The sequence below is a fragment of the Candoia aspera genome, chromosome 1 (assembly GCF_035149785.1).
Source record: "Candoia aspera isolate rCanAsp1 chromosome 1, rCanAsp1.hap2, whole genome shotgun sequence".
NCBI classification, from domain to species: Eukaryota; Metazoa; Chordata; class Lepidosauria; order Squamata; family Boidae; genus Candoia; species Candoia aspera.
In genome coordinates, this window is record NC_086153.1 from 149529466 (window position 1) to 149544462 (window position 14997).

Consider the following 14997-nt stretch of genomic DNA (forward strand, 5'->3'; position numbering starts at 1 on the left):
AATTAATGCATTTCATGAAGAAGTATGCATTCTAGATTGGGGAAAGGCAAGACTTTGAAATCAGTGGATTTATTTTTTTCTCTCCACAAGCATGTAAGTCTGCTGAGCTCTTTAAATAATCATTAAATGTTTGGGAGAAGGCTTGCAAACTCCTTCAGCTTCCTTCTCCCAGTGTGATTTCTGTCCTGATTTCTTTCTCTTGTTTGCAATATAGATTAGGAGCATAATATATTACATTTTATGTTGTGGTAAAAGTTCTGTTGTCATGTTATTTATGGATGTAAAATGATGTAGAAAGTAGAACAGAGATGGGGTTCTTGTAGCCCTCCAGTTATTTAGACTCCAATTTTATCTTCTTCTGTCCATAAAGCTAATAGTCAGAGATGATAAAAACTGTGATACAATAAAATCTTGAAGGCCATAAGTTCCCACTCCAGATATAGGGAATCATGTCTCTCAGTATGTTTTGGAAAATTGATATCCATCAAATATTAACCAGTCCTGTTAATTAGAACAGAACAACCCTGTATATTTTGTGTTATATAATATTTATATGTATTATGTAGACAGATGTGTGTATGTATACTGGCAGAAACAAACACTATAAATAAGCCTCCATATATAATAGGCAAAATGCATACAGAAGCATATATCTCTGCACACTTTACTGTAAGATAATACTCCATTCAAATGGGGAGATGATTCTTTACTTTGAGGAACACCAGACTAAGACCTTTTCCAGCAGGCCCTTAATTGTTCATTAATTTTTTTAATTAATACTACTGGTTTTTACAATTTATAAGAGCGTTGTATTGTCTCGGCTTTTATTTGTAGTTGGGCTTTTTGTCTCTAAACCGTTCCAAGGGTACATGTCATTTGGGCCAAATATAAATAAAATAAATAAGAAAACTTGCTCTAGAATGAAAATAAATTTAGTTATCCTCCTTGAAATGATACAGTTTTATTTATTTATATATATCTGATTTATTCCCAGCCCATCTCACTCAGAGAGCGACTCTGGGCGTGTAAATTTGGTGACTATAGATTCATGTTTGTGTGGGGAGAGCATTAAGTTATATGTAACTGACTTAAGTCTGAAGTAGAAATGTACATTTAACATTATTTTGTTTTCATCTGTATCTCAGTTTCCAAAGGATAACTGTAGATGTGCTTTCCTTTCATTTATTTTTTCAATACACTCAATTGAGAGTCTCGTGTATGGGGATAACTCTAGGTAATGTTTTTCTTTCATGCTCTTCCTATTGGGAGTGGAGACTCAGTTCAGTTGGGAAGAAATAGGCCTTTGAAGGCGGGACAGGTAGGAATAGTGAGAAAAAGGCTGGATTTCAGATGCTATCCATCCTGGTCTGAATGAAAAGAGCAGGTCTCTTTTCATTCAAGGAGGCAGAGATCATGCTCTGCACAGTCTGCCAATATACCTGTTTGGCAGGCTGTGAAAAGTGTAGTGAACGCATAGAGGGAAATTAAAACCTTTTTCGTTTTCTGCCTCCTTCCCCAATGATCTTGACCAAAACGGTTGTGTGCTTCTGGCTGTTATGGGGAAACAGTCATTCTGATAAAGAACATGGTGAAGGGGGAGTTATCTTGACTAGCTGTGTGCAAAAATTTGAAATGTTTTCAACTTAAATGACCTGTCCCAACTCTTTTGAGAAGTGCTCTGTGTTCAGAATAGCCTAGTTCTCCTAATTCAATACTGTGTGTTTTGAGTTCTCTTCAGTCCCTATCAACACTGTCTCACCTGCCACCTGCCCCCATCAGCGGCTATTTCCCACAGATAAGCTGATTACTATTGAGAGGGTAAAATGGGCAAATTCATGGCAATCCGTTTTAGTATTTCTAAGTACATTAATTTCATATATTATCATTTACATTATAAGGAGAATCCTTATCTAAAACAATAGTATTAAACAGCACCATTATTTAATTTCCTAAAGGTGTACCTTCTTTAATCATCTGGAGATAGTGAATGATTTTTTAACCTCTAACCATCTTGGATTTTCTGCTTTAAATCCTTATCCTCTTCCAATTTAATACTTGTCTTGCCTCCTTGAGGTTTTAAGTTGAGCTAAATCTGAATATCAAAATAAGAAGCATTTATGTGTCATATTTTAAGTAAAATATGGTTCAAAGAACCATGTATGTTATTTTAATAATTCATGCTATAATGTAAAACAGATAACTCTTCGAAGAGTAAGATGGGGATACTGTCTTTCCTACAACAACACTGACAGTTTGTGAATGACACATTGGCTTCCATTGTCTTAAACATTTCACAGTATACAACTGGAGTTTACTATATTTTTTGTTGTTGAAAAAAGGTTCTGGTACATTTTTAAGAATAGGAGCAAATACTTTGAGTATCACACAGGAACAAAAAAGGATTGTAGCAAACCAGGATGTGCCAGTGAGTGATAAAGAAGAGTGAACATTCCTTGAAAACATTTCTAATTTCTTTAATCTTTGAAGTCTAAAGATTGTCAAGATCTGCTTTCAGGAAAACTAGGTTTGGTGTATGTTGCATTCTCTTTTCACCTGTGGAAAACACCCATCTTTTTGAATGTTAATTTTTATTATAGTTTAGATAACATCACTTGTTCAGGCATTGTAGGAAAATTGCATGTGAGTTGCAGACGCTTTGTGATCGTGGGATATACATCAAGTTTTATCTGTTTGTCTTTGTTGCATAGCTATTTATCTGTGTGTGTGTGTTTCATACTGGGTATATACTGAGTTTATAGAAGAATGAAGTGACATGTATTGCGTCAGGTTGAACTGGACAGTCTTTTTCAAATTGAAGATGTAGAAAAAGAAAATATATACTAATTAATTGCTTCAGGTTATCTGGGTGATTAGTTACTCCAGGCATGCCCCAGGCTTTTTTTTTTTTTTTTGTAGTGCAACTGATTAAATGTTAATGTTAGGTACTTGAACCTAGCAGTACTTCTCTGTATTAGTTAAAGAACTCTGTAATTTCAAATGTGTGAAAATTCTTGCTGAAATAAATAGCAAATCTGTAACCTAGCTGTTTCTAATCTATGTCTTAATACTAACCAATATATGCCTCCTTAGGGAGCTTACATATTATCTCTTAATACCACATTATTGTGTGTAATTGTAGTCCCTTTGTTAGAAATGAATGCCAGCATCTAACGTGCTGGCAGAAGAGAGTTCCTAGGAGCTAACTTCCCTGGACCTTGGCAGCCCCTAAATCTTCTTGTAATTGCACTGCTTTCCTAGATGGAGTAGACTATTGTGCATGAAGTTCATATAGTGGTGGGAAATTCATAAGGGGAAGCCATATGTGATCAGGGACCCCTCCAACCAGCAGATGCGGCCTAGTGATCGAATATATTGCAGTCACGGGGGGAAAAAGTATTCTCTCTCTCAGAATGAGAATAATACTCGGTACCTGTGTCCTACTGCAAATAACAGTGGCGTTAGGATTATTGAGTCCACTGTTGCTTTGCCTCTCACCCTCCTTCACTGTGTTGTTGCTGTCTTTAGCTAACTGCAGTGTCTTGCTTCTCCCAGGAAGCTCCAGATAAACGCAGGGTTACAGCAGTCCTGTCTGGCCTGCTTCTTCACACCTATAGCTTGTCGAAGAAATAGAAATTCAGAGCCGATGGTTTTTAAGATGCAAGAGCTGACAGTTAGACTAGACAGAGCCATTTTTACAAGGCTAAAATAAAATGAATACCATGTTTAAATAAATCACAACATAGCACAAAGTGTTAATTCAGTCACATACATGACTGGGAAAGTAGTTGTCATTCAGTCTTATCTTTTGAATAGTTATCCCAGTCTTGGATATTGTTATTTCATGTCTTGATTATTGTAGGTTGTCTACAGAGGACTTGAAGTTTATTGGTTCCCATTCATAGTGGCCATATCGCTGCAACATTTAAAAATGTGGCACCAACTACTAATAGTTTTCTGGGCTTAATTCAGGATGTTAGTCTCAACCTTTAAAACTTTAAGCAATTTAAGTATTTGAGCCTGTCCCATTTTGACTCTATCCAAGTGTTAAATTTAGTAACAGGCTGTTTTGAGATCACTCCCACTGGCAGAAGGCCTGCTGTTGGGGCATATGAGAAAACCTTCTCATGTACCATTTTCAGCAGCGGGAAACTCTCCTTCAGAACTAAGATCAGTTCTCATTCTTTAAGCTTTTCAGAAGGTGGTAGAACAAATCCATTTAAGTACAGTATTAGAAAGCTTCTAAAGGTTGTTTTAATATTTTTTAAATGTTCAGATTTTTTCCCCATATCCTCTTGTTTTTAATTTAAACAAGCATACTTTAGCCTTGGTGACTTTTGTACCAAGGTAAGAAAGAAATATAGAATTGTTTTTTCAAATGATAAAATGAAAAAAAATTCAGAATATATACACATATGTATGTATGTATGTATGTATGTATGTATTTAATGGTTGATTTATATCCACCATGCCCCCAACCAATTTTAGGAACAGATTTTTGGGAATGGCCGAAGAAGAAGTGAAGCCTGTTCAGGAATTGGATGCTGTTGGGAGATAGTTGATTGACATTAACTGGGGCTTATTAGTTTGATTAGTTTAAATCCCATTGATTCAGTTAGTTTAGTCTACGATTAGCTCCAATTCTAAATCTTAGTAAAGTCTGTCATGCTCCAGTCCCTGTTAATGCATTTTGTGTTGCAAGAAGGGAAAATCCTGAATATTTATTGGAAGATTTTCTGTTTGGGAAAATTGATGAAAATGATTCAAGTAGAAGGATTAAAGGATTGAAATATCAGTTCAAATTAAGGTTTAATAATTCTTACCTATTTGTTCAATCCACAGTTTTATCTGATATGGTTAAGTTGCTATTGTGGAAGGAATATAATAAAATGTGTATTTACGGAACTTTTTTTCCCTTGGGGGAATGAATTGAAGTCTTTGAGAATGTGCCCAATGACTTGTGCAGAGTTTGTTTGCGTTTTCTGTACCATTGTTTAACAACAGTTTAGCTTATCAAATGATTAGACAAATTCCCTCCTTGATCAATTGTGATTTATATGTATGAACATGACAGGAACTGTGTTGTATAAACAAGAAATAGAAAGAGTGGGGAATGGAACTGAACTATAAAACTGCAGGACTTAATGCTATAAATAAGCTGTCTTTCTTAAATAATAAATTCTATAGAAGCAGCTATATTTCTCTGTCTTCATTGTACAGGTCACCAGAAAGGCCTACAGGGGACCTTCGGGAAAGAATGAAGAATAAGCGTCAAGACATTGAAAGTGAACCACAGAAACATAATACAGAAGAACAGTCTTCTCCTGTTAGGGTAGGATACATATATTTCCAGGGTTACTACAATAGTATTAGAAATGGAGAGGTGTGACCTGTGAAATATAACTGGGCACAGTAAGTTGGATCCAGATTTCTGTCTGCATGAGCTCCTTGGATTTATGGAGGGAATCAAGAGGGTCCCTGCTGATCTAATGAATGGTGTGATTTTCACCAGTTCCCCATAGTTCCTGCATCCCTTGGTACCACTTTTCACAAAAACTGTCAAGAGCAGTTTCTCAGGAAGCACTGGGACTGCAAAGGCATGAAGGAGTTTGCAAAAATTACCATCTTGTGTTGTTTGGAACAATGTCAGGCTTTTATGCAATCCTGCCAGTGTTGATCTTTAGCACCAGTTATTTAAATGTGATTAGTGAATCCAGTTATGTGGGACCAACTCCCAAAATTTCACATGCAGCATCTGAAAAGCTACTAAGTTGGGGAAGGTTAATATACACTGATCAGAATCCACTGAATCTCCTTTGTAATTCTGGATGCTGAAATAAGCTTTAGATGTGTATTTTTCAAACTAACATATCTCTCCTTTCTTTGTATATTCTCTAACAACCCTTCTTTTGGGATTGAAAAGGATTTTTTTACAGTAGCCCTTGGTTAACAACAGCAATTGGAACCGGAATTGCTGTCACTGAGTGACACAGTCATAAAGCACGATGTCATAGGACCGCACTGCTTAGTGATGGCAGTTCCAGCACTTCTGGTTGCTGTTATTAAGCGAATCACCACAGTCACCATTTGCAACCTCCTGCCAGCTTCCCCATTGACTTTGCTTGTCAGAAGCTGGCAAAGAAGGTTGCAAATGGAGACCACGTGACTGTGGGACACTGTGACGTCATAATCACGATCCAGGCATTGAGCACCCTGATCGTGATCATGTGACTGTGGGGATGCTGTGATGGCTGGAACTCCGAGGATTGCTCATAAGTGCTACTCGTTCAGCGCTGTCGCAAGTTTGAACAGTCACTGAATGAGTGGTCGTTAAATGAGGACTGCTTGTATAAGTTTGTGGTTATGTTGTTATGAGCTGTTATGCAAGGAAAAGAATCTCACTGTACTGAATGAATGAATGGATGAATGAATGAATGGTTTTAATCCTGTTCTTTTTCAGTATAAATTGTGGATTGGATTTGCCCATGTGGGGCTCATACTTACTGTCATATTTCAATTCCCAAGCCTTTTCAGTATGTTAGCGTTTTACTCAAGTGAAGTGTCTTTGTCAGAGTTTCACTTATTTTTTCATGTGTGTGTGTACATACACAGCCTCTATAGTTTTCTTCCCTCTTTTTGTGGAAGAAAAAATGTTGTTCCCTTTCTCGCCAAGGGGGCTGTAAGGAGAGTGAGGGAGTGAGAATTCCCCTTGGCTTCTATTGGCTCAACTGTGAAAGTTTCTTTGTATAAATGTAGCCAAAACACCTTTTACAGATAGATCTGTAACAATTGTTTGTAATTTGGTTTCAAACTTATTAAGCTAGTTGCTTTAAAATACATGTTCATGGGGCAAAACCGTAGGTTCCTAGGGGAGAAGATTCATTAAAACGTGGCAACTTTATTTAATGAAGCAATAAATTTATTTTTGATAAGAAAAACAGTATTTAAGATGTCACTTCCTTCCAATTTCAAAATTTGTATGTTTGTTAACTATTGTTAAGCCATTACCAAGTTCGTTGAACACGTGAGTTCAGATGCCAACGGAACACTGTTTTTTTCTCTCTCTCTTATGGTGTATACTGGCCTTTCTCCACCTTTTGACCCTGGAGGAACCCTTGAAATATTTTTCAGGCCTCAGGGAACCCCTGCACATTCAGGCTCAAAGATAGGCCAGAAGCCACAAAATTATTAGGCCTGTATATATGCATTAACAGTGTTCTTAAACTAAAAATAAAGTTTGAAACTTAATGAAGAATTAAACTCCCTGCACCACCAGCACCTGGTTCCCCAAATCCAGCTTCTCCCCACCTTTCCACCTCTTCTCCCGAGGACCCCTTTGCAAAACTAGAGAGGGGCTGATGCCTTGCAACCTCCAACAGCCCTCCCTTTAATATTTGGACTCCTCGACCTCTCCTGAAATCTTGGCACCCTGATGCCAAAGCCTCCACCACCACCCCCCTTTTCCCCCGCCTCCTCCCCCCCTCCTTTGTGGGTGGCTCCAGATCATTACCAAACAGTCCTGAAGCCAATTTAAAAACTTGCTTCCAAATTGTGATTCGGGGGGTGGGGGATGCTGATTGCTACAACTTCTGCTTCACACATAGTAGGGAATTTGGATTAACTGCAGCTTCCAGATTTGGTTTTCGACTTGCATGAAGGGAGTGAAGTAGCAACTAAGAGTTGAACACCTGAGTGTAGGAAGTTTCCTAAAATTGCACATAAGGGCTAAGAGCTTTGTTCAAAGCATAATTAGTATTGGCCTTCAGGTTCATATTGATACTCAGGGACTAAAGCCCAAGACTTGTTTCTGCTTTTCTTCTGGAATTCTAAACCACAAATTTAGCATTTTGTCTGAAGGAGTACTCTTCTCTGAGTAGGTTTCTTGATGCATGATATATTATTAAATGTGTCAGAATATTTTATCAATTTTGATATTTCACCATACAGTTTTTTAAAATTGGGAATTGAGTTATGAAATAAGTCAGCTGTGAACCTTGCACTGCAACAAATAAAGCTAACATAAACATAGTTTCCATTTTCTGCTTTGAAAAGCAACTAACTAGCTTTCTTTATGTTTTCTTCTGTAGAAAGAGTCTACAAGAGGGAGGCACAGGGGAAAGGAAGATATTAAAATTACTAAAGAAAGGACTCCAGAAAGTGAAGAAGAAAATCCTGACTGGGAAACAAATAGAGACGGTAAACAGAATATGTTATTAAACCTTGCAAACAAATTAACATGTATTTTGACTAGGCCTTTCTGGTATGCATTCCTTTTATAAGGGTCAGGCAAAAGAGAGATTGCCTACAGAAATTGCTTTCTTTCTTTCTCCCCCTGCCTCGCATAGCAGAGAAATTGGAGAGAAATTTCAAGTCTCTCTTTCAGAGTACTTCAGAGTACTGTAAGCTGTTTGTGTAGTGCACCCACAGCTCCCAGCCCCAGGCTGCTGGTGTGATTGTATTGCTTTCAATGTGTAGAAAAGCAAACAGCTTACTCTCTTGCAATCCCTTTCTCTCCAATCTGTCTGCTCTGCAAGGGGAGAAAAAAAGAAAAAAAAATGCAGGTCAGGCACAGGATTTGTGCTGACTATAATGGTGATCGTGTGACAGGGACGCTGCAAAGGTTGTAAATGTGAAGGTTGTAGATGGTTGTAAATGGGCTGTACAGTTATTTTTTCAGCACCGTTGTGACTTCAAATGGTCACTGCACAAATGGTCGGTAAGTGAGGACTACCTGTATGCATCGTACCATTGACTTACAGATTACTTAATGACAACCTATGAAGCCAATTGGATGCACTCCTGGTGTTGTCTTGTTTGAGATGTCATTAGAGTGCAAATTTCTAGAAGAGCAAACCCTTGTATGCTGTTGCTGCCTAACTCAGGGAGGCAAAAACAGAGGAAAAGGGACAAAAGGAGGACATGGGAGGGAACTGAGTTCATGTATAAAAAGGAGGGCAAGAGTGAGAACTGAGTGATTTGAATTGTAGAGGTGACTGATCTTTGGTGCTGAAACAGCCAGTTTGGGAGTTGAGAAGCAATAGCAGAGGCACTTATTTCTGTCCATCTCTTTCTGTGTTAAATATTTTTGATCTCTTGTCCCTTTGGGAAGAACATTTACATTTGCATTTAAGCCAGCCTACAGCTAAACTATGATGATAGGTTGTTTCAAGGATTGAAAAGAGAAAATGCATATTCTCTCTTGGATCTACTTACACTGTTGCCATCACTGACTAACTTCCAAAAAGCATGTTCACTTCCTAATTGGAATCAGTCTTAAATTAATGTCTGTATGTGTTGAATTATGTCCACTTTTTAAAGTGTAATTGTATAAAGAAAGAGTTACTAACTGTTTGTCTGTGTTCCCTACTCCCTTCTTGCCTTCTTTTTCATAACTTAAGATTCTGATAATGGGGATGTTAATTATGATTATGATCATGAACTGTCTTTGGAAATGAAGCGCCAGAAGATCCAGAGGGAGTTAATGAAGCTTGAAGAAGAGAACATGGATAAAAGGGAAGAAATAGTAATTAAAAAGGAGGTTTGTATCTTGAAAAGAATCACTGCATAGTCATAAATAACTAAGTAAATGAGTGGGCATTTATTCAGTTATTGGATAAGGTAATTAACAGATCTTCAGGATAATAATAATTTATTATTAATATTCAAATTTAATTACCGCCCATCTCCCCCAAAATTAATAATAATTTATCTGCTGCTTTTAATCACATATATATATATATACACACACACCCACTCACCGTGTTTCATCCATAAACATTTATTTTTATTCTTAAAATCAACATTATTCTTAGTTTTCAGTATATCACAAAATTACAATAAGTAGTTCTGAATCCGAACTGCTAGATGACTCCTATCAGCAAGCAAAGCTGATTACATGTATTGATATTTTAGATGTCATTTTAAAATATCTGATGAATGCCTATATCAGCCTGATTTTTTTTACCAAATAAACAAAACATTGAAATTTAAAACTGTCTGAATTTTTGTACTTCGGTGGTCCTTAGAGGTTATGTATGCATTTATATAATGACTATTTGATAATGGAATTGCTTTGTGGATTTATAGATCAATTTCATTGATACTTGGTTCTTTGGCATGGGCAGTATTGGGTTATATAAATGTACTGATTGTTCATTCTTTTAAAGATTTCTCCTGAGGCAATTGGATCAAAATTATCATCCTCGCCTTCACCAAGAAAATCAAGTAAATCTCCAAAATTAAGGTCAAGCCCTAAATCTTCCTCCACTGCTGGTAAGAGGGAAAAGAAGGTTTCAGCAGTATCTTCCCCCCTCCTGGAGCAACAGAGGTAAGTAGATTGGCATATTTTGTAAATAAAATGTTATCTTTTACATTGATTGCTGTTGTGGATTAGTGGTTTTGTTTACCAAGCAGTCCTACGGCCCTGCGCGGACATTCCCAGCATGGAGGTGACCAGCAACATTGGCATGCTGTGGCTTATATGGAGTAGGGTTATTGTGAGGGAGACTTCTATGAAACCTGTTAAACACTAAGCGCCTGCTGTTGATCGTAGACCTGTTTTTAGGTGAAGACTGCTTGCATGGTGAGGATTTCTCCTCTGTTTTTTCCTCAGTGCAGTCCCCTTCAGGTCTGCTTTGGTGACTACTCTGGAGCCAGTTCTGAGGATGTAGTGGGGAGGGGTAGTTTCTTTTTCTCCTGGTTCATTGGATTTCATCCTTTGGGTATACCGTTTTGCCAAATGGGTGTCCAAAGTATGTGTAGCAGGCCCTTGCAACCAGCTCTTAGGCAGAGGCACATGCAGAAGATTCATCCATGGCAATTCCATCAAGAACAGCAATTGTTCATTTGAATGACTGTGGGAGACTTCAGATGGGAGTTTAATGTGATATCTGTCTGTGTGCTCAGCTGTTAGATCACTTTCGTACTTTAGGTGTCAGAAAATACTGCAAGGGTACTCAGGTAATGTTGTTATAATATAAGCTGATTAAATTTTTAAAATACTGGTTTGTATATTGGTTTTTAGAAATTCAAAAAGCAACCACAATAAAAAGAAAGGTCCTCGTACCCCTAGTCCACCACCACCAGCACAAGAAGACTCTACCCAAGTGAAAAAACATAAGGAAAAATATAAAGCTAAAGAGAGGGTAGAAGAAAAGCCAAAGGAGATAAAAGAAAGAGGGCGTGATTTTGAAAGACATAATAAAGAAAAAAAAGAGAAGCAAAGGTAAATACAGTATGTTTAATTTTTCTGTACTGTTGTTCAGTTTGTCTAATTTTTCTATACTTGTAATCCACGAAGTATTAAATAAAACACAGACATACTTGCATTCAAGTCGCCAATCCCACTAAGGATGTATGTTTACCGTCTCTTTGAACACTTTGTGCACGATAGGACTCATGAAATATTTCTCAGCATATGTTCTTAACATTCTGGAAAGAATTGCTTTCTCAGTCTTCAGAATTGAACAAGATATTCAGAAATCATATAAAGCCGTTCATATGAGATAGGCTTTTATAGCAGGGGTAGGCCACCCTCGGCTCTGAAACCCCTTTGTACCTCTGTGGTGCTTGCTTTGATTGCTGTTGTTGAAAATTTGTAACATTTTAAGGCAGGAAACAACATGAGAGCTTTAATAACACAGTTTAAAAAACAGCTCTTCCGTCCCAAAAACCTAGCTCCACCCAAATTTGCCAGATTGCCCTACCTATGAAGGTCCTTACCCCAAAAAATTGTTGAGGGCAAAATCCTTGATTTATAGCCTAAGCAGAATTCCCAATTGTGGAGTCTTGATGCTCTCTGAGCCTTGTTGTTTTCTTGCAGACGTTTCATTGCCAGACTAGGCAATATCTTCAGTGCGAACAGGGAGCGGGCCCTGCTCTCAGTTTATATACAGTGGCTTGCCCTGCTTGTGTTGGTGGGGGTGTTGTTCTCTCCTTGGGAGATCTTTGGGCTGTTGTTTGCTGCTTGGTTGATTGACTGAGTTAATAGTTCCTTGATTAAGGTGCATTGTGCTGTTTGATTGTTCATCTGGTGTTAATCCTAGTGTTGATTTTTGCATATCTGGGTGTTGATTGCTGGCAAGGGAGTGTACTGGTCTTTTGGCTTTTTTATTGTCTCTTTTGAATGGTATGTAAATGTTGTTTACCTCTATGTGTCTGCGTTGTCTGAGTGCTAGGCTTCCAGGAATTCTCTGGCATTTTTGGATTTGGCTTGGTTTAGGATGCTCACAGTTTCCCAGTTGAAACTATGGTTGAGTCTGACCATGTGTTGTGAGATTAAGGGGTTCTCATCATGTCTTCTGACATGATGGTGTTCGTGGATGCTCTCTGCTAGTCTTCTGCCTGAATTCCCAATTCTCCAGATTTTTGGAATTATAGGAATTGACCTTTTTTCATTTTCTTCAGACATCCTCATGTTACTACTAAAGGCTGGAGCAAAATATAACATTCTGCAAGCAGGCATGGTCTCACTCAACACAATTTTCTGATCCACTTTTTCTCTCTGTGACCTTCCCCATGCCTTCCCAAAATGTGCTTCAGAGGATCACTAAGTCTTCCAAAACAGATGTTGAGACAAATAGGCTACGTGTGTGAGAAAATGAGTGGGAAAAGGAAATAACTTCATTAACTGTTCTGTTAATGGAAAAATCCCTTGGACGGATGGTGCTGATGGATGCCACGCAGAGAGAGCTGAGTGTGATTTCTGACTTGCAAATGTCTTGTAAAAACCAAGCTTTGGGTAGCTTGCCCTTTTTTGAATTTGTGGAAATGGATAGCAACCCGTTACGTACTTCCATCTCTAGATCCCTGCCAAGTTTAGCACCCTATAGCACTCCTTCCAGAAAAGGAGCATGTTTCTCCCTTAAGTGAAGGCATGCTGACTAGAGCTACAAATACAATACCCATGCTGCTGTTAATGACATTATGTCTATGTTGGCTGTCTGAATATTCCTCAGAGATCCCTCAGAAAGTTCCCATAGACAAAGACGTTCGCCTAGTCCAGAAGATCATTCTGGTAGTAATTCTTCTTCAAGAGAATATTCTCCTGCCACAAGAAGAAGGCAGACATCTTGGGCTCCAGCTAAATCTAGCAGCCATAAACATTCTTTTTCACCATCTGGCAGGTAGGATTTTTGAAAAATGTATATGTTATACTATGTGTATGTATTTTAGACTTCGTTTATTCATGGGTTTGCTGCACTGTTAAAGCTAAATGTTCTTAGTGTTTTTAGTGTTTGTCCCACATGGTTGTAGGTCTGCTTGTTTTTGCAGTGCAGTTGCCTACACTCTGCACCTGAAAGCTAAAAGGTAAAAAAACATATCTTGATCGTTAGAAAAGATTGAAAACAAACGCAATTTAATCATAATATATCTGCATGGGTAACCTCCATCCCACACACAACTCATGATGGTCCCCAAACTGATACCCATTCATTTTCTCACCCCACACTCCATTTCCTGAGACTTGATACTGTCCTGCCCCCCTTACCCTCTTACGAAAACACTTATTTCATTTTGGCAACTTTTTTTTTCTCTGCAGGCTTTAATATAGCCTTGTATTGTTATCACTGACAGCTATTTCAAAGTTAAGTTGGCACATAGAAACAGGTTATTTTCAGTTGGGGGTTCTTGCTGGGTGGGGAAGGGATATTCTTCACCTGCATGCATCAGCTCCCTCAATAAACAATCCTTCCCACTGTAGGGAGTCTTTGGAACAGCTTTCATTGACATGAAAGGGGGTTATTTAAAATTCTCCTTGGTGTTGGGAGGAACATTTTTGAGAGGAAATCAGTGCTGGAGAAAAAGGGGCTAACCATCCTCTTCCCAATTCCAGTGACCCTCTTTAAAAGATGGTTCTTCCTCAATTTTTGTTATAAAGCCTAATTGCTGTATGGGAGAAACAGAGCATTGAATTTTTCTTGGTGTTGCTTGCTCATGACGCCACAGTAAGGGGTGCTCCCTCGTATTTTGGATTGTGGCCTTTTTTGTGGTTGGGGTGCAAGCCCTTCATGGTTGCCTAAGGCAGGTTGGGTCTTAGAATTAATCTTCCCATACCTGTAATGGAAGACATAATGCTGTACGTAGGGTGTTCTACGTGCAGAGTGAAACCATGAGCTGTGAGAAATGCCACAAGAAGATGAAATTTGACCTGTAGTCTAACCGAATTTGCCCAGGGAACTTCTGCTATTTGGTATAGATGGATATTGAAAATGATTTGAATGCTGCATGTTTTTTAACCACCCAAAGCCATCCAGTCTATTCAGATACTAGTGAAAACAAATGCCTAGCAATGAAAATTGTGCATGGGGCAGGAATCAGCTTAGCTGTGGAACCAATCTGAATGCAATTTTAGCAAGGTAAAATTATAAAGGTGTGTGTGATAGTGCTCAAAATGTATGTAGCACCAAGATGTGTATACAGTTCTGTGTCTGCAGGTCTGCTTCACCACCAACACAGCATCATTCTCCTGTATCGTCGAGGCATCATTCTTCTTCATCCCAGTCGGGTTCTTCTATTCAAAGACGTTCTCCATCACCACGCCACAAAAGAACTCCTTCCCCGTCTTATAAAAGAACAACTTCACCACCTGTAGGTCGATCTTCCTCTCCGTATCCTCACCGAGCATCACCTTCTCCACAGCAAAAGCAGACGTCTTCAAGGCATCGTTCGCCAGTTAGAGAAAGAAGCCGGCACGATCACGAGCGGATTTCACAATCACACGATCGTCGCCATGAAAGAAGAGATGGTATGAATAACCATAAAGACCGTATGAATACAGACAATCCCATTTAATGGAACCCTTCTGTTCCAGAAAGACTTATGTAAACTGATCTTGGCATAAGAGGGATCCCAGTGCAGTTAATGTAACTTTTTTTTAACACAGATAATATAAATGTTATATACCTGACCATAAATGTAGCATATATTTAAATATTTGTAACCTTGAGTTTATCTGAATCAAGTTTTACATAAGCCAGGGACTGGAATGCCTGATTTCTT

The 14997-nt window shown here is 38.3% G+C and overlaps 1 protein-coding gene across 3 annotated transcripts in view; it reads left to right on the top strand.

The window, feature by feature from the left end:
- The window catches only part of ZC3H13 (zinc finger CCCH-type containing 13), a 45333-nt gene that overhangs the window by 13513 nt on the left and 16823 nt on the right, over positions 1-14997 (top strand). For all 3 annotated transcript variants that reach the window (XM_063315530.1, XM_063315538.1, XM_063315547.1), the window contains 7 exons: positions 5218-5329; positions 8085-8193; positions 9396-9535; positions 10164-10324; positions 11021-11221; positions 12954-13121; positions 14433-14743. In XM_063315530.1, coding sequence (XP_063171600.1) covers positions 5218-5329; positions 8085-8193; positions 9396-9535; positions 10164-10324; positions 11021-11221; positions 12954-13121; positions 14433-14743 — 1202 coding nt within the window. The remainder of the gene's footprint in view (positions 1-5217; positions 5330-8084; positions 8194-9395; positions 9536-10163; positions 10325-11020; positions 11222-12953; positions 13122-14432; positions 14744-14997) is intronic.